Source organism: Felis catus, chromosome D3 (assembly GCF_018350175.1).
Source record: "Felis catus isolate Fca126 chromosome D3, F.catus_Fca126_mat1.0, whole genome shotgun sequence".
In the NCBI taxonomy this organism is placed as follows: domain Eukaryota; kingdom Metazoa; phylum Chordata; class Mammalia; order Carnivora; family Felidae; genus Felis; species Felis catus.
In genome coordinates, this window is record NC_058379.1 from 67731270 (window position 1) to 67756237 (window position 24968).

The 24968-nt window shown below is 37.2% G+C and overlaps 1 protein-coding gene across 5 annotated transcripts in view; it reads right to left on the minus strand.

Moving 5' to 3' along the window:
• The window catches only part of SMAD2 (SMAD family member 2), an 84480-nt gene that overhangs the window by 17242 nt on the left and 42270 nt on the right, over positions 1-24968 (minus strand). For 3 of the 5 annotated variants that reach the window (XM_023241969.2, XM_023241970.2, XM_023241966.2), the window contains exons 3-7: positions 16097-16186; positions 14845-15038; positions 13619-13753; positions 10741-10815; positions 730-783 (exon numbers count right to left, since the gene is read on the minus strand). In XM_023241969.2, the coding sequence (XP_023097737.1) occupies positions 730-783; positions 10741-10815; positions 13619-13753; positions 14845-15038; positions 16097-16186 (548 nt within the window). Of the gene's footprint in view, positions 1-729; positions 784-10740; positions 10816-13342; positions 13362-13618; positions 13754-14844; positions 15039-16096; positions 16187-24968 lie in introns of those variants that run through there. The other 2 variants (XM_045042229.1, XM_045042230.1) reach the window with 2 other exon arrangements.

The window sequence follows — 24968 nt, forward strand, 5'->3', positions numbered from 1 at the left end:
AACATGAGATTCTCGGTGAGTTACCCTAGTTACACAAATAGAAAACCCATGCATATACAAGAAACAGAAAGTAATAAAACACAAAAGGCATGTAAGTAGAAACAGAATATGGAATCAAAAGAATCTACATATTTCATGGACCACATGAATTTAACTTCTGTAATTTTGATTAAAAGACCCAAGGAGTATCATGAACATTTTGTAGAATAAACTCCTCATGTGTAGAAACTGCAGAGAAATTGGGAAATACTGAGGTAAAACGAAGGCCAAGGATAAACTACACAATGTACACACACACGCAATCTTCCATACCCCATGCATATTTGTGACTGTGTGTCTGTGTATATATACAGACACACACCTTTTTATATTAGTAATTGCTATTACAAAATATCGTAAAATAAACATACCCATATAAGTCTAGCCATAATATATCATAAAACTTTCCATAAAGAATATGATTTCCATGGATAGAAAGATTTATTTGGTTTGATACTGTTTTAATAGTTTTAATAGTATTGATGTTTTAATAGTATTGAGTTTTAATAGTATTAAGGCAAATTATCATTTTTATAAAGCACTAATTTGAACAATCATTTGATTATTCATTGAGATCTGTTTCTCATGTATATGAAAAATAATTTTCAGAGAAGACATTTGATTAACGGATATATTATAAAATGGGGGGGGGGGGGGGAGTGTGGAGGAGAGGAAGTATTTGCCACTTACCCAAACTATGATTAACAGGGGAAAGAGTAGTAGGAGACAGTTCTGCTGGAGATCCTGAAACAAAAGGAGTCAATTCTGTAACAGATCTGCAAGTACTTCCAGAACTTCTGACCAAATAATTGTAAATCTGGTTGCATCTGGTTGTAACTATCACAAATAATACAGATAGTTTACATCCTAACAATTCAAAATAGGCAACTGCGATATGTGAATTTAATTTTGGAGGCTTCAATATATAAAAGGTACGAGCGTATGAGCAGCCCTAGCTTCTAGCCGCCCAATTCTCCTTCCCAAAGGCATCCAGTGTTGCCAGTTCTTTGTGCACCTTTCCAGAAACAGTCTATGAGCCACACAAGCAAATATATACTGTTTTGTGCCTTTCCACCCTGATTTTTATACACAAATGGTAACCATTCTGAACTTTGCTTTTTCACTACCGAACTTTATCAAGGATGTTGATGTTTCCTTATTTATCGCTCTCCCTTCCTCCTTCTCTCTCAACATAAGCTGCATAATCTTACATTATGGTGTATTATGATCCCATATTGATGGATACTCAGACTATTCTCGATCTTCTGATTTATGAACCAAGATTGCAATGACTAATCTTGTACGTCTTGCATACTTCCAATCATATCATTCTCTTAAGAGAAACCGCCAGGTCAAAGGGTTATACATCCACAATTTTGGTAGATTTTGCCAAAACTGTCATCTATAGAGGTGGTACCAGTTTACACTCCCAGTGGCAACATAAATGGTGAGAGGAGGATGCTGATGTGTTATCACTGACAGGTGAAAACATGGTTTTAACAAGTAGAGTTCTAATTTGTATTTCTCTTATAAGTGACATGGAACAGCTTTATTAAACTTTTTTATATTGCATTTCCTTTCTGTGAACAGTCTCTTTTTTTGCTCATGTTTCTACAGTGGTGTTGATCACCCTCACTGACTTCTACAAGGGTCTTTATGTACTAGGGTTATTAGTCCTTTTATGATATGGGTTGTAAATATTTGGTCATCTGTCTTAAGACTGACTCTTCCTAATTTTGATTAAGCAGAATTTTTAAAAACGATCATGTGTTTTAATTCGTGAATCATTTTGGGATATGTCACACTTCGATAAAACAGTTGTGACAGTTGGATATTCCTGACTTACTCTTAACCTTCAGGGGATACTTCTAATATTTTCCCATTAAGTAGGACGCTGATTTGGGGATGAGAGATAAAATTCCTTATTTAGCATTTTTGCATCAATAATCTCAAACAATACTGGTCTGTGGATTTACATTCTAACTGCAATGTTATACTGCCTCATGGAGACAATCTAGAAGCTTTATGTCTTTTTTAAGCTCTGTAACAGTTTACATAGCATTGTAATAAAGCATTTTTAATAGTTTGATAGAATGCCTGTGTAAAATTGTCTGTAGCTAACAATTTTCTAGGGTTTACCCTAAGACATTTCTCTTTTCCTTCCATGAAAGTTCACTGTTAAGATAGCTCTATTTTCTCGAGTCAGTTTTGGTAAATTACATTTTCTTAGAAAATTATCCATTTCTTCCTGTTTTAGGCAAACAGGTTAAACCTAATCAAGACAATAAGGAGAGGGGGCACAGATACATAAAATACACAAACACAGAAGAAAAAAACCAGAATCTTTCAGAGACTACTTCACCCAATTCCATGCAATTCCATTTTAAAGCGCATTTGTCGTAAACGCTGTTAAGCAATCTTATAATTACAGAATACGTTGTGTTTTCTGGTCATCTTCACGTTTGGGGAAAGTTGTGCTAAAAAGCACGACCCACAGCCCCCACACTTCAAACACCACAGCAACAGCGCAGATGCAGAATAAGACAGGTGAGACCCCAGCCTCGCGCAGGTCTCCCCTCCCCCACGCCATTGTAACCAGGACAAAATACCAGGCGGCAACAGGTGAGATGGCAACCCCCAAAGAAACCGATGAACCAAAAATAGAGAACAGGTGACAATTATTTTTCTGAAGACAGAACCGTCCTCCCAAACAAAAAATTAAGTTCTTGAGTTCTTTTTTTGTTCTTCAGTTTGAAAAATCTGCTGGCAAGTCACAACAGGTCCAACTAAGAAAGGTCAAAATATATTTAGAACAATGAACTAAAACTCACCGTTTCCTGAAGCTGGTATAAAATAAACAAAGCTACCATGAGAAATGGAAGAAACTGCCCAAGTATTCTTATCTTTCAGCTATTGATTCCTCTATTAAGTACTTGTCACTTATCAAAAGCGACCAGATCTAGAAAGAATGGCTCACTGTAATCACTCGTAAAATGTGTATATGTTAACATAAGCTAACGATTTATTAGAAACTTTTTTTAAAGATGCAGATTAACGGATAATTAACCAATTAGCTACTCATATATTCACACTGCCACTAAAGTCTGCGACTTCCAGTAACGAGAGTAAGTATCTTCAGTATTCAGGCAGTGGTTTCTAGTAGTACTGGAAGCCGAAGCATCTAGAGGAATACTTGTGTATCTTTGCATACAAGTTTGCCTGTAGTTGTAGGATACATTTATCAATGATGAAATTTTAGATCAAAAAGAACGCGTATTACATTTTTACAAGTGCCAAAGTACCTCCCCAAATGATTGGTCCCACAAGTTACGAGCTAGCGTATCTTCATTCTGCGCCTCTACCTTCTGACGCCTGTCTATTTGATAGGGTTAAAAAGGCTACTCTATTTTCTTTTCATTTTCATTTTTGTTAGAAATAGCACGTTCGTGTACTTTTGTCCATTTTCCTATTACCTACCATCTTTTTCTTCTTGATTTATAAGTGGTTTTAAATTTCAAAATCAGGGGCACCTGGGTGGCTCAGTCGGCTTAAGCATCCGACTCTTGATTTGGGTTCAGATCACAATTTTCCAATTTGTGCGATCAAGCCCTGCGTCGGGCTCTGCACAGAGAGTAGCCTGCTTGGGATTCTCTCTCTCCCTCTCTCTCTGTACTCCCCCAGCCCCCACCTGCGTGCACTCTAAGTAAATAAACTTTAGAAAAAAATAAATGAATTTTGAAATCAGTTATTAAGACTGGTCATTCATTTGCAACTATTTCCCCGCATTTCTGGTTTCTTTTGACATAACTTGCAAGGTAACATTAATTTTTTAAATCAGACATTACTTTTTTAGAGCAGTAGGTTCACAGCAAAAGTGAGTACAATGAAAGTACAAAGAACTCCCATATACCCATGTACACGCACACGGACAAACTCCTCTGCAACGAGCACCTCGCACAATGGCTCATTCGTTGCCATCAAGGAAATGACACCGACACACCGTTACCACCCAAAGCACACAGTTTACAATAGGGTTTAATTGTTGGAGTTGTACATTCTATGGGTTTTAACAAGAATATAACATATATTCACCATGTATTATCCTAAAAAATAAAAATCCCCTGTGCTCTGTCTATTCATCTCTTCTTCCCCACGAGCCCTTTAAATATCACCTATCTTTTTCTTGTCTCTACAGTTCTCCCTTTTCCAGAACGTCATGGAGTTGCAATCATAAAGTGTGTAGCCTTTACACTTTGGATTCTTTCACTTGCATTGCGAATTTAAGGCTCCTCTACGTCTTTTCATGACTTGGTAACCCATTACTTTTTAGCGCTGTGTAATACTCCTTTCTCTGGATGTACCAGAGTCTGTTTATCCATTCACCTACTGAAGAACCTCTCAGTTGTTTCCAAGTTCTGGCAATTGTGAATAAAGCTGCTATACACATCCATATGCATGTTTCTGTGTGTCCATACATTTTGAACTCTTTTGGGAAACACCATGGAGCGGGACTGCTGGATCATAAGAGAAGAGTATGTTGAGCTTTGTAAGAAGCTGCCAAAATGCGTCTTCCAAAGGGGTTGTCCCATTTTGCATTCCCACGAGCCGTGCATGAGAGTTCCTGGTGCTCCACATTGTCACCAGCAGTAGGTTTAGAGCAGTAGGTTCACAGCAAAAGTGAGTACAATGAAAGTACAAAGTTTGGCGTCACCAGTGTCTGGATTCTGGCCATTCTCATAGGTGTGTGGTAGTAACATTTTAAATTTTATTTATTTAAACTTGTTGATATTGTCTCTGATGGTTTTAAGCCTTGTGTATTTCTTGTTCAGATTATTTAGGAAATTCCTCAGTGTCATGTACTAAAACTTAGAGGGTTTCATCTTTAACATTTAAGTGTTTGCTCCAAATGGAATTCATTTGGTATGAGATGAATTACATGTTCAGGGTTATCTTGCAATTTCTTTTGAGGAGTATTAGGATTTCTTGAGCAAAATTAATGGCTGAAGATATATTAGTAAGTTCAAGTGTATTAGTCAACCATAAATGAACAGATCTCAAATGAAACAACAAAAACAGAATTATTCTTTCAAAAGGCATATACAAAAGGACAGTTAAAGGTCTTAAGGCCATTTCACCTGAATGTCTTTGCTTTTATATTACAGTGAAAACCCTGAAGAACTAAAATTATCTACTCTTTTGTTTTTATACCACACCTGCTGAAAAGCAAGCTTTAAAAGGACCTAATTTACTGAATACAGCCCAATCACTTTCACAAACCTTTCAGGAAACTGGGAATCATGTTGGGGTAACTCCTTCAACCTTAGCTCTACACCTCATTACCAAGCAAGTCGTACCTCAGCCATTAATCTCATTTCTCCCTATGTCATGAAACCAACCCAGAGAAGTCTAGTGCAGCAGTCAAGAATGAGGTGTCTAGAATCTGACATCCTAGGTGCGTATTTCGCTCACTTTTTAGCTCTTTTTCTATGACGTTCACTGCAATGTTGTTTTATTTTTATTCTTTGTAAACACTGAACCTTTTAAAATTAAGAGAATAATTATTGCTGGATGATGTAAATTACATGGAATGTCTGTATTTTCTTTTTTTAACCTATCTTTAATTTTTTATAATGAACACCCACTTGCAGAATTCAGAATGTTGCAGCATAAGTTCATCTGTAAAATATTCTCCTGTATTTGACACAAAATGGTAGAGACATTAGATAAGGCAAAAAAAGAAAAAAGACACTTGTAATATGTCAATTCCAGCTCAAAAATGTGCTTCTTTATTATGTTATATGCATTTTCAAGTTTTCAATGAGAATGAATTCTGTTTATGATGAGAATAAAGGTGCTTTTCTTTTGTTTTATTAATAACTTCTACAGGGTTTCCCTTATAATTAGAATGTAGAAGATGGAGAAAAACCCTGGATCCTAAATTAACCAGAAGAAAATACTGGAAACACACAAAAAATTATATTTTTCTTTAGAGCTACCAAAAAGCTGGAGATCTATTTATGAAGCCTAAGTGAACTAGTTTACAGAGGCGGATGAAGTCTTCCTATGTAAGCAGAGAGTAGGAACCATTTTCATCACTGAGAGCATCCGCCAAGTCGGGACACACACACACACACAGGACTGGGCTTGCCAAAGGAAAAACCCAGTAACATTTTAATGGCCACGCACAGGCAAATGGAATCTGAAAGACCAAGCACGGACGTAGTCCTCTTCGCCAGTCACTGTTAACCCACAGGTCTTTAGCTGAGGACAGGGTAGCAGGGGGAGTTGTGGGCGAGGCTGGAAAGCAGTGAGAGGTCCTGCAGTCTTGCCACACTCCTATCTGAAAACCTGCCGAGGGAGGAGGCTGCCCCTACTTTCAAGCCTGTGGTGATCTGATTTGATTAAAACATTAAATCATCATGCATCCAACTCAACTCCTAATCGTGTGGAAGAGATCAGCTCCTCAACTTAGCAACCAGAGAGAGAAAAGGGGAATGCTTTCCAAGGGAGAATGTGATCTACGGGACTCTCTAGTATTATTTCAGCATCCAATTAAAAGAACACATGAGACATACAAGGTAGCAGGAAAGACTGACCCTTAATGAAAAGATAAAAGACAACAGAAGCAGACCTACATGTGAAGCAGATACTGGAATTACCAGATCAAGACTTTAAGCTGGAAACTGTAAAACTGAAAAACAGATGATCTGAAATGAATTCACTGAATTGGCTTAACAGCAGACCAAAAGTTAGACCCTCTTATACACCACTTGACTCCCAACAAAGGTGCCAAGGTGAATCAACAGGAGAAAGAAATGTCTCTTCAACAAATGGCACCAGAATGACTGGACAAGTGTCCAGGGAAATGGAAGGGTGGGCAGAGATGGTAAATATGTAGGTAAACACAAAAAGTTACTTTTTAACCCTTTAAAGAAACCACCACCTCAAAGTCTAAAGCAAAAATAACACCCTTCGGGGATTATACACACGTGTAGGTAAAATAAAGGATGACAGAAGCACAAATAACAGAGGTAGGTGAATGGAATTAGTGTTGTAAAATGCTTACACTGCACAGGAAGCTGTAAAATATTACAACTTAACAATCTAAGGAGAAGGTGACCAAACTGGCACTGTAATCACTAGAACACTGAGAGAATACTGCTAAGTGCTACTGTTAACAAGTCAAGAGAGTGAATAGAATGGATTCAAACATAAATATATTTGACGAATTTGAAAGAAGGCAGGCAAATTATAAACAGAGGAACAAAAAACAGATGGGACAAATAGAAAAAAAACAGCAAACTGGTAACCCAAACCCAATGATAGTACTAATTACATGAAATAAAAAGAGAGTAAATATTCCAGTTAAAAGACGAAGACTGACAGAGTAGGACATACAATGCTGTCCACAAGGGACACATTTTAAACACAACGATACAAACAAACTCAAAGGATGAAAAATCTACCATACAACCAATGAAATAAATAAGAAATGGTGATGTTAACAGGAGACACATTTTATAATGAGGGTCAAATTCATCAGAAGGACATAATAATTTTAAATGTGCACCTGTCAATGACTGAGATTCAAAATACAAGAAGCAAAAACTGACAGGCCCACAGGAAGAGAAGGGCAAATCCAATATCTGAGTTGGAGACATTAACGCTCCTCTCCATTACTGACAGTACAAGGAGAGAACAATGAGAGGGGATTAGGAAGATCTAAACACCACCACCGAGCATGCCGGAAATGACGTAGAGAACATCACATGTGCAGAACAGACCTTCTTTTCAATTATACATGAAACTCTTATCTCTACAAATAAGCCACGCTGTGGCATAAAACAATGTTAGTAAATTTCCAAAGACTGAAATCGTGCATGTTCTTTTGGGCCGTAACAGAATTAAGTTAGAAATCTAGGAAGTATCTAGAAAACTCCCACAATTCTAAAAAACCAGAGTTTAAAGAGAGTTCAATTTTGCTCTAAATTGGGGTCCTGCGTCAGTCAGAACTCACTACAGTGCTGAGAGAGGAGTAGATAGCGGGTAGAAGCCTGGTGGTTGAACCAACTTTTAACACCTCATGAATCAAGTATGTACACTGTCATTACGAGAAATAACTTACATGTATCATTTGCAAAAAGTACCATCTCCCCACTGTAACGGAATTAGAAATATTAGCCTCAGTTCAAAGCAAGACCCCGAAACACTGAATCCGTTGTAGTTGATTTCACTTCTTCTCTCCTTCTCAAACTGGACCTTTATCATAACCAATGATTATCTGCACCTCATCGCTCCTCCCCTGTGTCAGCCCTATGATCAAATAGGGATTCATGCACTCACTGGAATCCTTGTGACCTTCTGTGTCTGGCTTCTTTCACTTAATATAACGCTTCCAAGGTTCATCTTCGTTGTACCATGGATCAGTACATCATTCTTTTATACGGTTGAATAATATTTCACCATACAGACACACCTCATTTAATTTATCCATTCATCATTTGATGGACAATTGGGTGGCCTCCACTTTTGCACTACTATGGGTAATACCTAAGTGAACATTTGTGCACAAGTTTAGTGTGGATGTGTTTTCAATTTTCTTGGGTATATACCTAGGAGTGAAATTGCTGGGTCATATTGTTATTCTACATTTAACTTTTTATTTATTTATTTATTTATATTTTTTTTCAACATTTATTTATTTTTGGGACAGAGAGAGACAGAGCATGAACGGGGGAGGGGCAGAGAGAGAGGGAGACACAGAATCGGAAACAGGCTCCAGGCTCTGAGCCATCAGCCCAGAGCCCGACGCAGGGCTCGAACTCCCGGACCGCGAGATCGTGACCTGGCTGAAGTCGGACGCTTAACCGACTGCGCCACCCAGGCGCCCCTACATTTAACTTTTTAAAGAACAACAAACTTTTCCAAAGCAACCAAACCACTTTACATTCCCACCAGCAACAAATGAAGACTCCCGACTTGTCCGAATCCTCACCAACACTTGTTATCGTCTCTTTCTGATTTAGCCAATGTAATGGTGTGAAGTGGTATGGTACCGTGCTGTTGATTTGCATGTCCCTGATGACTAATGACGTTGAGCATCTTTTCCTGGCATTCACTTTTAAATGTCACAGTGGCAGTTGTCCATCATGGGGCAAAAAGGAACACGACCGGTTCAAGAATACAGATCTTTGGCATACAGGCGTGACAGGAAGATGTATTTGGAAAGCCAAATAATGTGTGCAGTAAGACAGTGTGCATTAAGATGCACTGTTATTTCCAGTGGTCATTAGATTATCTACATTTCTTGGTTATCTACTACTCTGAACAGTTACAAGTATGATCTGCTACAGGAGAAGCTTCTTCATCTGGGAGTCTAAATAATGGAAAGATGTGAACAACAGAATCATTGTGAAAGCCAGTCCCCAGCCCCCCACTCCCGTCAATGCTAATTCATGTAAAAATAACTTGGATTATCATAACTACAGAATGCTTTAGTATAAACTGTGTAGAAAAACTGATGGTGTAATTTGACAGGCTGTGATACTAAAGTATCCAATCCTTAAGACTGCAGACAGGGAGAAACAGAGGAAATCAGACAATTACCATGTCACCACAACTACCTCACTGGCAACCTAATTAGTTCTGATGGATTATACATTTTATTGCAGAAGAACTGTTTTAAGGCTTTGACACGTAATATTTATTACATGCTGAAACTTTTTCTCCACTGCATCTGGAGCGGAGAGCTAAAAATTAAGAATTAACTGAATCTGGTCAGGTACAAGGTGTTTTGTGTAAACAACCTACTGTCATTCAGAACTCACTATTAAGTTAAAGGAGCACAATGGGGCACCTGGGTGGCTCAGTCGGATAAGTGTCCAACTTCGGCTCAGGTCACAGTCTCACAGTTCATGAGTTTGAGCCCCACTTCGGGCTCTGTGCTGACAGCTCAGACCTTGGAGCCTGCTTCGGATTCTGTCTCCCTCGCTCTGCCCCTCCCCCACTCATGCTCGCTCGCTCTTAAAAATAAACATTTTAAAAACTTTAAAAAAAAAATGGAGTACTGAAAAGCTGATCCTCATCCCCCATCTGCAAATTCCTCAGAAAATCTGTTACTGGGTTCATTATGGTTTTTCATCACAAACACGTTTTTTCATCGGGTAACTAAAACTTTAAACAGAAGTACAGAATACTTAAAAAGAAAAGTATTTGAGGGTTTCTAAATTTTCATTCAATCTAAGGAGAGAAACCGGTAACAATTATTCTGCACAGCAGCATGTGTTAATTTTTCATTGACAAGAGGGCCCTCCCTTCAATGGTTCAAATATGATTGTATCAATATAGAAGGTTCTTTTTTTGATGCATATCCCCACTTCTCTAAATTTAAGAGTTATAAATAAGGGGCACCTGGGTGGCTCAGTTGGTGAAGCATCCAACTTCAGCTCAGGTTGGGATCTCACTATTCATGAGTTCAAGCCCCTCATTGGGCTCTGTGCTGATGGCTCAGAGCCTGAAGCCTGCTTCAAATTCTGTGTCTCCCTTTTTCTCTGCCCCTCCCCCACCTGTGCTCTGTTTCTCTCTCAAAAGTAAACATTAAAAAAAAAAAAAAAAAAAAAGCTGTAAATAATTCTTGTGGATTCCAAACAGGACAAAAACATATTATCTCATTGTTGAGGAATTTTGAAAGGTAAGTTTTACCTGTATCCATACTTTGGTTCAACTGTTGATCACTCGTTTCTCCATCCTCACTGATATATCCAGGAGGTGGCGTTTCTACAAAAGTTCAGAACAAATCAAGCACAGTTGCAATTTCATCTCACCACCTTTGTCCTACTACCAAAGATAACTAAAGAATCACTCTGAATATTATAACATTATTATAAAAAGCAATATTTGGGACTAAGGGCTTAAAATTCAGGTTTTGATCCAAATCTTATAGGTGAATCCTTAAAGCCTACTTGTAATATGATCAAGCTCTCTAGGCATATTTTCTTAGCTATTATTTACATATCTGGCTCATTCCCATATGTATATTTTCTGGGGCAAGAGCCAAAAATAGAACTTCAAAGATGCCTCAGTACTGAATCAGTATGCTTCAAAGACATTAGTACCTACAATTTTTTTTTTTTTAAACTAATGGCCATCATCGATGGGTTACACCTAAGAGGTGGTTAAAGGACACACCACACGTATGAAATTTCAGATTACAAAGTACTACGGGCTCACATTAGGTTCTATGGGCAAAATAGGGTAATATGGTTCAGGCCTGGTCTCGCTTGAGTTTCACCTACAAAGTATACTTCTCCAGGGATTTCTAACCAGTAAATCCTGAGTGTTTGAAGCAGAAATTTAAATCCAAACAGACTACTGCACAAACCTGAGGTAAAATACTCCCTGAAGGTAAGAAAAGTAAGATTCTAATGTGCCATTTCCAAGATGCTTTATGAACAAGATGTTTACATTCAGGAGGCATCTGAATAGCTGAATAGGCTTCGTGTAAGATAAATACATTTCTATAATTTTACCAATTATAATTTCAAGGAGGAAAACTAAGTTTAAGGGATTATCAACAGTTTAACATTTAGATGGCTGGATAGTTTTAAGCAATTCAAGATAATGTAATTATCAAAAGGGAGAGGGAGAAAATGTGGGTTAAAGGGCTTCTTTGTTTAACCCTTTACACTCTCCCTTCAGCACGCTAACTGCAAATCTGAAGTTTCAAACTCTTCATTAAGTGTCAATACCTTAAAAGTGTTACTGATGAAATTCTCAGAATAAAATACCTTCAAATGCTCAAGCAATAAAGAACACAAAAATAAGACTAATGCACATCCTTATGTGCATATGCACTACCTTAAAGGTTAAAGCTAATAAAATTAAACAGAGCTACGCTTTGCCAGTTTAACCATCCATGTCTCAAAGGTCTAAACAGGAAGAAATACAGAACTTTTAAATACTTTATCCTGTTTTGCTTTTCTCCATTATTATGTATAAAATAATAAATAATAAAGCTATTATCATTTTGGAGAAAATACTAAAATTTCCTTTGAAGTGGAACAAAAGGCGAACCCTTAACTTTCACTGTCAGCTGGAGCTGGGTAAAGCCCCATTGTTCAGAAAGGCAAATAGGTGTGATCCACTTTTGATTTGCTACTTTGTAAAATAAACCAAATCTAAACAAAGAAAGAAAGGAAAATAAACCCAAGCATCTCCACAAGGAAAAACCACTAACCGTTTTGATTAACAGCCTTCCAAATAATTACCGGGTAGGTGTCCTACAAGACTGTATGCTTACGTCTCGGTTTCCTAGTATTGTTGAATAATACAAATTCCCACATCAAAGACTTAAAATGTGCCCCCCACACCACACACAACCATGTCCGGCCAAGTCTTCCCTGGCGAGTGACCTGTTTCAGTCCTGCCCTCCCCTGCTGGTCCTCGCATTCCACCCGGCTCCAGGCCCTGCCCTCTTAACTTCTCAAAAAGTGTGTTTCCCAGCAACCTAAAAGGCAGTCTTAAGCCCTCTTTTGGAACAAAATAATTGTAAAAAAAAAAAAAAATTATGCACATTAAAACAATCAGGAAACACTTTCTACCTTAAATTTAGCTATTTTTAAAAATCCTTTCTATGTCTTTAAATTGTCAACGAACAAGCATTTCTTCCATGAGACATATCAAAGAGATCTTTTTGTAAATGTACTGGAAACTAACTTCCTTATGTATTTTCTGTTGTATACTGAAAATAAGAGTGGAATGGAGATGCTGTTACAAAAGGAGAAAAAAAATGAGACACTAAAATATCCAGTGGGTAGTTTCATCCCCATTTGAATATGGTACCTTTAATTTCTGCTGGGGGGGGGAAACCCAAAAAACAAAAAAGGGAAACACAAAGTAAGAAAGTAAGAAAATATTAGTTGTTCTCCTAAAAGAACAGTGAAAACTAAAAGTGCGTTGTGGTGTATTACTAGATCACCTACTACAATAATCTGAGCAGGATTTGAGAACCATGTAGTTAAATTCATTCACTTCCCAGCAGAGGTGACTGGGGCCCAGAAGAAAAAGAACCGAATTAGAGGATTTATGATTTTCAGTACAGCAGTGTTGCTACATCTGTAGGAACTCAAATATTTTATCTTCTATAGGCATAGTACTTTTCTCTTTAACATTATCAAGCTATCTATGAAAATGATTATTTGGGTGGTTTTTAGTTACACTTGCTTCAGGAATACCTTTTTCCTGAACAAGTTATTTTGCTTACATTCTGCATCTCTCTTAGCTTCAACAACTAAGACAAACTTACTAAGATCTTTTCTTTTCTGCTTCTCACAGTACTTTGATTAAAGCCACTGCAAAAGAAAATGAAATATAAAGTAAAACTTTTCTCCAGACAAAAGCGTTTAAAGTACGAGGCTTATACATTTCACAAAATAATCAACCAACAAAGCAGATTTTTCTACTCAAAATCCAGAAGCATTTTTTTTTTTAAGTCAAATCACATTTTACTAGTATGTGAATGTTTATGAACAAAATCTGTTTATCTATCCCAATTTTCAGGAGATTCAGAAGGTGAAAATACCTGGGATGTAATTACTCTGTGGCTCAATTCCCGCTGGGAAATTAGTGTTTTCTGGAATGGAGTGGGTGTAATCATCCAGAGGAGGCAGTTCGGTCAGGATCTCGGTGTGCCGTGGCACCAATACCGGAGGCAAAACTGAAAGAGTAAAAGGAACCCAGGTTAATGGCAAAGAGCACACACAGGATGGGCACCAGGGAAGGGGGACAGACCAGACCTTTATTAAAAAAATTCACACACACAAAAAGGAAGTAGCCTGCTTCATTTTTAAAATTTAGGGTCCATCCATTTGGCCTTATATCAGTTCCTAAGAAATTGACAAATCTGACTGGTTTTAATTTGCCATGGAGTCCAGAATCTAAATTTTCAAGTTTCAATTTATCCTGTACTTTGAGGAACAAGGACATTCTGGTAATACTATAATATTACCATAAGAGTTCATAAATCCCCATTGGAAAAGTTGCAGGAAGATCTGTGAAGTCGGATTTAGGCCATTTCTAGAAACACAGCTGTACTGAAATTGAAAATTTTAAAATTTTCAAGTATGCAGCTAAGTAAACTAAAAGTCTTGCTGTGGATTTCACAATCTGCTTAGATACAGATGATACCATTAAAGTGCTTCAAAGAAAATACTAAAGAATAAAATGACTGAAAACAGCTCAGGCAGCAGACAGGTACAGAGGTGTATCAGTTTAGTTCCAACCAGACTATGAATCCGGAGATTAGAACTTCCTGAATAGGGGCTCCTGGGTGGCTCAGTCGGCTAAGCATCAGACTTCAGCTCAGGTCATGATCTCACAGTTCGTGGGTTCGAGGCCTGCGTCAGGCTCTGTGCTGACAGCTCAGAGCCTGGAGCCTGCTTCAGATTCTGTGTCTCCCTCTCTCTCTCTTCCTCTCTCTCCCTCATAATCCCATGCACGCGCACTCTCTCTCTCTCAAAAAAAATAAACATTACAAAAAAAAAAAAAAGAATTTTCTGGATATGTAATTTTGAGGTCAAATAGTATGCTATCCCAAGAAACTGACATCTCTTATCCTCTCAAGTGTATTTTCCCATATTTAAAATGTTTTAAAAGTAGTTTTAATTATTACCAAATAATACACTAAATTTCAGGTAATTTATTGCAATTTTACACCAAGATTTCCCAGGGGCAATTACATAGCAGTGCCTCATTTACTTAAGTTCAAGCATTTAATTTAAAACAAGGAAACAAATCTAATTTTTCTACCTGGTGTTTCAACTCTCTGGTAGTGGTAAGGGTTTACACATACTTCATCCTTTTTAAGATTGAAAGCATATTCGCAGTTTTCAATGGCTTTGAGTTCATGGTGACTGTGAAGGTCAGGCCAACGCCACAATCGGCAATATATCACATGTGGCAGTCCTTTTCGATGAGACACTTGCAGACGGCCATCCAGAGACCTGTCGAGAAGCAAGGGGAAAGAAACGTGGGAACTTTAAAAAAAAAAAAACAGGCGCAGCTGACTGGGCTAAATTAATACAGTACGAGCATAAAGAAAGGAATGACAGACATTTAGTTAGTTTTAGTGAGTACAAGGAAGAAAAATGTACTATTTAATGGGTCGGATATAAAAGCCAGCAGCACCACGCTACAGATGTTTCTCATAAATAGGCTACGTAAATGACTCAGATGTCAATGAATGGCTAACCACTTGGGAAGAAATTGAGTTTTTTAAAAAAAGGATCATAGAGTCTGCTCGAAAAACTTTTTGTCAACTTCTATCTTGAGTAAATCAAACTCTTATTTAGGGATGCTTTGAAGGGCATTGATACTGTAGGTGACTGAGTTATCAAAAAAAAAGGAACTAGTGTGAGGAATGGGAAGTACCAACAATGATGTAAAGTAACTTACTCAATCTAATGTAACTCATTACCCAGTTGTGACTGTTTTGAGGACCGAGGTATATTCCTACAGCTCACACATAAATGCAGATGGTGATGAGTATGACGAGATGAAATGGACATATACCAAAATGCTCAAAAAGAGAATAAGGTGACTTTAAAAAAAAGAGAACATAAAAATGAGTTAGCCTAGCGTGAATTGTGATAGGAGGGGCTTGGTAAATAACTACGTACTTATTAGTATAAAGAAGATGAGTTTAGATGATAGCAAGAAATTTAGCAAAAACTGGTTAGGTATCTACTTGAAAATTAGGCCAACAACAGATTATAATCTAGTCTCAAAATCAAATGAGAATAGAGTTATTATCGAAGTTCCTATTCTTTAGGGGATGCAGTAATTTAAAGAAGATTCAAAAGTAGAATTTCATTGATCAAAACAGCAGCTGACACATTTAATAAATCATTAATACTGGCAAGCAGGTATTTTAAATGCCATGCCTTATTTACATTAAGGAAACATCCTAGGCAAAATGATACTGAGCAACCCCTTACAGGTCTTCCAAAACAGCCCCCCCGCCCCAAGATTGCTAGGATTCCATAGAGGGCAGAATATTCACCTGGTTTGTTCAGAGAAGCTGTAAAGGCCTGCTGTATCCCACTGATCTATCGTATTTGGTGTACTCAGTCCCCAAATTTCAGAGCAAGTGCTGTGCATAAATTGAAAAACAAAAAATTGATGTGAACATGGAAGCATGGTTATTCAAAATACCATGATGTAAAACATGGAAAATGTACAGAATACTTCCTTCACCCAGAAAATATATATACATTGCTTCACTTTTTCACGGGCTTTTAGTGCTGGTTTCTATATTTTCTATATGAAGGAAGCCAATAAAATGGAACATGTGACTCCAGATAAGTTATGATTATGTTTTAAAAATGTGAACACCAATGCTCTCTAGCTTAATGAAATCATACCTATAATGCCCCTTCCAATTTCCACTACTCACAGCAAAAGACCTAATACCTATGCCATCAGCCTTACTAACAGTGCGTCGTTTTATAATCTAGTTTAAAAACTTAGCTAAAAATGGATGTCGACTGGTTTTTTTAATACAGGAAAAATTTCACTTAAATTAGATACATACCCAAAGTTAATATTTTCACATTATTTGTTTGAGAAACTCACACGTTCAGTTCTATTGGAAGTTATTACTGCTCTCTTATTGCTACGATGGAGAAGGAAGTGCATTTTGAAGTCATTCTAACAGAGCGTAACCACCTTAAAAGTTCTGAGAAACTGCTGTGAGGATATGTCAAAGTACCAAATTCTAAAATGGCAGGATGAATATAAAAGATGTGCTGTGTCTCGTTTTCAAAAATCAATGCACCTGAAAGACACAGACCAGAAAGGTCTCAAACTTTTTCTTCCACATCTCCTTCCAGAACATCGGCATGCCCAGAGATAATTCTCCCTATTTTCCCTGCCACAATTTCAAAGTAACTTCTTATCTGTGGGAGGAGGGAGGGAAGGAGACCTTCAAAGGCAGTCTGGAATGGGAACTTGTGCCTGTCAACGTGTCTCAGGTCAGAAGCTGTACTTAATCAGAGTCAAAAGGTAATTTCTGAAACAAACTCAAACTCCATTTCTCTCATATTACAAAATCATCAAAATTTCAAAGAGGAGGAAGAATCGTTTCAAAACAATATCTGAAAATAAAATCAAACAACTGATTAAACTCCAGGTGTACACACTGCTAAAGAGCTAACTGAATCAACATTTCAAAGGACAATGGTGAGAAGTGCCGTCTTCCTGTGGCCCGAAAACACACATCCCGGCTGCTGGGCTCTGGGGCTCCAGGGCCTCTCCCAGGGCCTCCAGACACTTTTCAGGCCATGCCTTGGGGGCCACAGCAACTATACTGGTTGGCTTTTACAAATGCATTTTTTGATACTCCCCAGTACGCTTTTAAGATACTTAACAGATTCTCTTGTTTTTCAGGGCTTCAGAAATCGATCTTTCATTTTCCAAAAGACAAAAGTCAGAAAAAGCCAAGAAACTGGAAAATAATTTAATCTTTTTCCCCCAAAGACGTACTGACTATAAATACAACCCATGACCACACATGGTTCTTCTAAGATATTTATCAAGTGTCTACTGAGAACATATACCACCATGTAGCTTAAATCACAAACAAAATCACCTACATTCTAGAGTGTTACGAATCTGAATTTAAACCTCAGAAGGAAAGGTATACAGCTTACTCTTCAGCCTTTGAAAATAATCCAAGGAAAATTATTAACAAGAGATTAGATTCAGAGGCAACTCTGCTCCTATGAGAGTAGAATGAAGATTTCACTGAAGTAATTCTGACACTGACACAGAACCAGAATCTAAAAGGGAGAAAAGCTTAAGTTGTGCTTTTATTCAAGCCTTGAAATAAATCAGAAAATAATCAACATTATGTTCAGAACATGCAATCAATCAACAGGCAGGCCAACCTAGATCCCAAGCCTAACTCTGCCACTTTCCAACTTGCATATTAAGGTATATTTAAGCCTCAGTTCTACTGTTTATGGTAACATCTCTCTCCACAATTGGAAGGTTTACTTAAAAATAATAAATCTCCTTCTAGCTAGCAAAATTTTTGCTTGCTTATATAAGTATTTTTTAAAAGCATCAATTTATAACAAAACACAAAAGCACCTGGAATAAATGTAAGTACAAATGTGGCAAAACTATACAAAGAAACATTTTCATTATTACTGAAGAACACAAAGGAAACTAAGCAAAGAGAAAAACGCATTATCTTCCTATTCAGGAAGACAACATCATAGTGACATCAATTCTGCCGAATTTATTATTTGATACAATCTCAGTAAAAAGCTCAGACAAAATTACTCCAAATATAACATACCAAAATAAGTAAGAATGATCAGGAAACCTTTAACAAAGAAGAGTAGAGAACTCTGAAACACAATATAAATTCTCAATGGAAACTGTACACAATTAGCAAAAGAGTACACGAATAAAACAAAATAGAGGTTCTGTCTGTAGAGTAGCCTTAATTAGGCAAACCCTCCTTCAGACAATAATGACAGCCTCTGAACAAAATATAATAAAATCAACCATTTGAAAATGGTAGAGAGGGACCAAAAGGACAACATCAAAGGGAAGTCAAACCTTTGCGAGAGGGGAAAGTGAATGAGATGCATTTATGTGGCCCTGTATCAAGGATAGCCCCACAGTCTAAGCTAGGCAGGGCAACTAGACCTTAAGCAGAAAACCACAGTTTTACTGACTTGCACAAATAATCAGAGAATGGATCTGGGGCTGCCAGAGAGGCTGAAAAAAGAAGAGGAAAAATCCTATAAAGAAGGAGTCATGCGGGGGAGGGGGGGGAATCAAAATATGAATGTGAACTCTGCCCAAATCCTCGACTGATTTGTCAACTATATACATGGGGGAGACTATGTGGCCTGCCGAAAACCTGCATTTGGAAGTCCGGAAACACCAAGTGCTAAAATCTCAACTGTTGCTTTTACATCAGAGGCAGACAGTCTGGATTATGAGGCCGACCAAAACTATCTGCTAGAACAAAAATCAAAACTCTTCAGAGGAAGATAACAGAATTTAGTCTCTACAGTATTTCATCCCAAATATCCAGTATAAAAAGCACAAATTACTAAACATATGAAGAAATAGGAAAATGTTACCCCTAGTCAAGAGAAAGAATAGCCAATAGAAATAGATCCTCAAAATCCTAAAAGACCAGGATTTTAAAGTGACTACTGTGAACATGTTCACAGACTTAATGAACAGACAGGAATCTCGCTTGGTGATGAAAACTATCAAAATGAATCAAAAGGCAATTCTAGAACTGAAAACTACAAAATCAAAAATAAAAAATGAACTTGATGGTTGGAGAAGACACAACAGTCAGTCAATTTGAAGATGAGTCAATAGAAATTGTCAAAGCAGAAGAACCAAAATAAAAAAGACTGATTAACAAAAAGGATAGTCTCAACATGTGCAGTTCTGAGAGGAAACAAGAAAAACCCGAAAAAAATACCTGAAATGATAATGCCTAAAACATCTTCAACTTCAGTGAAAAATTAAACTGATACTTCTAAGAAATTCAGTGAATAACAAGCAGTTTAACTACAAAGAAAATCACACTTGGGCACATCACTGTCGAAATACTTAAAAGATAAAAAGAAAATCTTCAAAGTGGTAAGAATTACAAAACTCTTGGCACAAGGACTCCATCTAAACTCCTGCACTAAGACACTTAACTAAGCTCTAGCATGGCTTCTAGGAGCCTAAGGCCAAGTCCCTCATAGGACCCAGACCCTTTTGAGCTCCTGTTTGGAAAAGGTCAAGGCGGCCAAAAGAAGTTACCATTTGTTCCAACCAACACTTGTCCATAGGCCCCTGACTTCCTTTCCTTAGAGCATTTATTTTAAAAACTTGCACTTGTCAATCCTTTTCCTGTCTCTTTGAGATGTATTATGTGTCTCCTACAACTCAGGAGTGCCTTTCTCAAGGACCTGAAATCCATTCCTTTGAAATGTAATCAGTCACCAGAAAGGACAAGGCCTCTGTATCCCAGGCTACCCTCAGAGAGAGGGTAGAAGCCTAACTTGAGAAATGCCATTTAGCAGACACAGACGGCCACACTGACACTGACCAACCAACCCACTAACCCATTTTTTTTTTTTTTTTGGTAACTTTTCAGTTCCCTAACTCCGTTCAAGCCTCTATTCATTCGCGCTGCCTACTCTCCTATTCTCCCAGTCACCTCTGTGCAAATCAAAACTGAGCTCAGCTCTTCTCCTACTATTGTGATTACTGAATAAAATCTGTTTTTACCACCTTAAAACAGTATCTGGCTTTAACTCTGACAGCAGCTGGAGTAGCACAATCCACATACACAGAGCCATGAGCACATGAGTAACAATTTCTCATCAGAAACAGAAGCCAAAAGACAATGGGACATCTTTAAAGAGCTGAACGGAAAAACAAACTCAACCTGAAATCTATACCCCACAAAAATATTCTTCATATAGTAAGCCAAAACAAAAATATGTTCAGGTAAACAAAAATTGAGAACTCATTTGTAGCAGACTTTGCCCAAAGAAATGCTAAAGGAAAGTTCTTCAGGATAAAGAGAAACAGCAACAGATGAAAACTCTCAATCACTGAGAAAAATTAAGAGAACTAGAAAGTATTAAGTATGCAGGAAAATGTAAAAGACGATTATTTTTCTCTTAATTTCTACAAAAAGGAGATGACTGGTTACAGCAAAAATTGTAACTCTAAAAGTATGTGGATGCAATTTGCAGGACAACAGCAACAGAAACAAAAGGATGTGTTAAAAACAGCTATACTGTCACAAAGCTAAGGATTCATACTGTCATTGGGAAAGCAACCCTTGCCCCTGCAAAGGGGAAGAGACAGAGAAAAAATGCATATAGAAAATTAAAATGAAACACTAAAAAATAATTAACCTCAAAGGAAGGAAGGAAGAAAAGACGACCAGATGATAATAGAAAACAAAGAATAAAGTGTAATGGGTAAAAGGGTAAATCCAACCACATCAGTAACAATACATAAATACACCACATATTCCAATAAGCAGCAGACACTTGTCAGAATGAATACAAGATATAAAACATCTACAAAAAAGATGTATACCGATAAGCTGAAAATATCAGAATGGAAATACACAATTCATGCAAGCAATAAGCTTAATAAAACAGAATATCAGAAATATAAGACTTTAACACTAAGAATATTATCAGAGATGACAACATATTTCATAATAAGGTCAATTCATAAGAAGACATTAACAATCCTATGTGCATCTAAGAATACAGTGTTAGGGGCGCCTGGGTGGCTCAGTCAGTTAAGTGTCCGACTTGGTTTTGGCTCAGGTCATGATCCCATGGCTTCATGGGTTTGAGCCCCAGATTGGGCTCTGCACTGGCAGAGTGGAGCCTGCTTGGTATTCTCTCTCTCTCCTCTCTCTCTCTGCCCCTCCTCCACTTGTGCCCTCTCTAAATAAATATAAATACAAATACAAATATAAATACAGTTTTAAAATGCATGAAGCAAAAACTAACAGACCTAAAGGAAGAAATGAACACATCAACAATCAGAAATTTCAGTAACTCTTTGGATAGGCTGCCAAAAAGAAAAAAAAAAAAAGCCATATATCACAGAAGAGCTGCACAATCCTATCAACCAACCATTTGATCTAAGTGACATGTACAGAATCCTTTTCAAGTGTACAGGGAACAATAAGAAAAAGAGATTGTATGCTAGGGCCATAAAAAAAAGGTCAATTAGGGGCACGGAGGTGGCTCAGTCGGTTAAGCAGCTGACTCTTGACTTTGGCTCAGGTGGTGATCTCACAGTCATGAGATTGAGTCCCAAGTTGGGCTCCATGCTGGGTGTGGAGCCTGTGTAAAATTCTCTCCCTTCTCTCCCTCTGCCCCTCCCCTGCTTGCTGCACACTCGCTCTTTCAAAAAAATTTTTGAAGGGTCAATTAATTTGGAAATTAACAACACACTTCTAAATAACCCATGGGTCAAAGAAGAAATCACAAAATAAATTAGAAAATACATGACAATGAATCTACAGTATAAGAAATTGGAGAGGGGGTGCTAAATCTAAAGTAATGATTAAAGGGAAACTTACTGCTTAAAAACTATGTTAGAAGGAAGAAATACTTTAATGACGTAATCAACAATGATACAGTTCTAATCAGCACTGTACTGGAGGTCTTAGCCAGTGCAATACGGCAAGAAAAAGTAAAAACAAAATACTGGAAGGGAAGAAATAAAACCACTTTTTTTAAAAGCCAAATTCAAAGAAACAGAGAGCAGAATGTTGGTTACCAGGGGCTGGAGAGTGGGAAAAATGGGGATATGCTGGTCAAAGGATACAAACTTTCAGCTAGAAGATGAATAAATTCTGCAGATCTAATGTACAGCATGGTGACTATACTTAACAATACTGTACTATATATTGGAAAACTGTTAAGAGAACAGATCTTACAAAGTTCTCTCTCCCTCCACAAAAAAAGGTAATGTGAGGGGATGGAAGTGTTAGCTAACTTTATTGAGGTAATCATTTTGCAGTAAATGTGCATCAAACTATCACACTGTAAACCTTAAACTTACATGTTATATGGCAATAATCTCAAGAAAGTTGGAACAGAAACCCTGCTTTTGTGGACAATATAATTATTTATATAGAAAATCTCTGAAGCAACTTCTAGAACTCATTAGTAAATTTAGCAATGCTACAGAATATAAGGGCAACTTATAAAAATCCATTATATTTCTATATGCTAGCAATAAACAATTTGAAAATTAAAAAATTTAATTCCATTTATGATAGTGTCAAAAACCAAAATATTTAGACAAAAGGTTTAATGCAAGATATATAAGGCCTGTACACTAACATCTAAAAACTTTAAAGAAACCTAAGTATACAAAGACCTACCCTGTCTCTAAAGATCAAATGACCCAATATTAAGATGTCTATTTTCCCTAATTCCCTGATAATATTGGTCTATGTTTTTTCAAATCCATCCCAATCACGATTTCAGCAAGATACTTTTATAACAATTGACAAGCTGATCAGAAGTGCAAAGGATCTCGAATACAAAACAATCCTGAAAAAGAATTACTGATACAACATGGATGAGATATATTTATCTCGGGAAGACTTAGTTGGCTGAAAGAAGATGAACATAAAAGACTAGACACTGAATGATTCCATTCACATGAAGTTCTAGAAGGGGGGAAAAAACCAAACTGAAAGTAAAAAAAAAAAAAAAAAAAAAAAAAAAATTCAAATAGTGGTTGCCTCAGAAAAACCACTGGGAAAGAGTATGAAAGAATGTTCTGGGTGATGAAAATATTCTTTATCTTGATACCCTGTACATGCATTTGTCAAATCTAATCTTATTTAGCACTTATGATTTATGTACTTTGCCATTCGAAAACTGAACCTACAAAAACAACAACAAACCCAAGAAAAATCCCAAAAGAACTCAATGAAACTCAAAATGGAAAGTAGCAACACACAAATATTCATACAGTAATTTAGTATATGATAAAGCTCCCTATGAACTGACAGGGAAAACTCTCTAAAATATCATACATATGAAGTGCAAAAAAGCAAATACAGTATGTATAGTAAGCTATCTGTTAAAAAAAAAAAAGAAAAGGACAAATAGAAATATCTATAAGTATTTGTGTACACATACAGGCAACACACACACACACACACACACACACACACGAACAGAGGTTATCTGAGGTGAGAAGGCTTTTCAATGTTTGCTGTTTGTAGGTATGCATGCATGTATGTGTATGTATAAATGTATACGAATTTTTGAACCACTGAATATACTGCCTTTTATGATGAAACAAATGAAACAAAAGAAAATACTGCCACAGAATTAAATGCAAGTCAAGTCATCTTGACATTTCTATAAAAAGATCTGCTTCTAACCTTAGTTAACTAAGCGTAAGTACAGATTGTTATTTCCTATTCTGTGTCATTTCAGCTCACTTTGGGCATCGCTGCAGGAGACGATAAAGTGCCAGCTGGAGCCCTGTTGATTCTCTTCTGGCACAATGTCTTCTCTCTCTAACACGGACCTTTGGAACCCATTTTCTTCTACATGCATTTATATCAACAGCCCCTTCCTAGCCTCCTTTTGACTTCACTATTAATTCTTTCGGTTTGCCTACCAAACCAGGTCAATTTTTAAGACCAACCGGAGTCTAGGGGACTTAAGTCAGGCAAGTTTTAATCACCCCCTTTCCTTAAACATTGGTTCTTTATAACCACATGTTATTTTTGCCCATAAGACCCTGAGCTCCCAAAGATCTCTGCATACCTACCAGCTAGTAACAAGGTACTGGTGACTAAATTAGTATTTTTATAGCATAAAAACTGGATCACAGGGGTGCCTGGGTGGCTCAGTCTGAGCATCAGACTTCGGCTCAGGTCATGATCTCGTGGTTTGTGAGTTTGAGCCCCGCTCTGACAGCTCAGAGCCTGGAGCTGCTTTGGATTGTGTGTCTCCCTCTCTCTCTGTCCCTCCCCTGCTCACGCTCTGTCTCTCTCTCAAAAATAAAAAAACATTAAAAAAACAAAAAAATTAAAAACTGGATCACCAAACTCCTAATCATACTAAAACATCTATTTTAAGTAACAGTGCAGAAAAATGGCTCTCTCAGATTTTCAGTTTGTTAATAAGGAGTGGCAACTTGTAATTGCAAGTATAGACAGTTCCTATAAAAATGTGAAAAGAAACAAATGCAGGAAAAATGTTAAAGAAATAGCACTGACGGTAACAACTACATAAAAGATCTTTTACACATTCCCTATTTCAATAAATCTAGAATGTCACCTATTTAAAATACATTATTTTGTGTTCCGTGAAAAAGAAAAAACTCTTCTA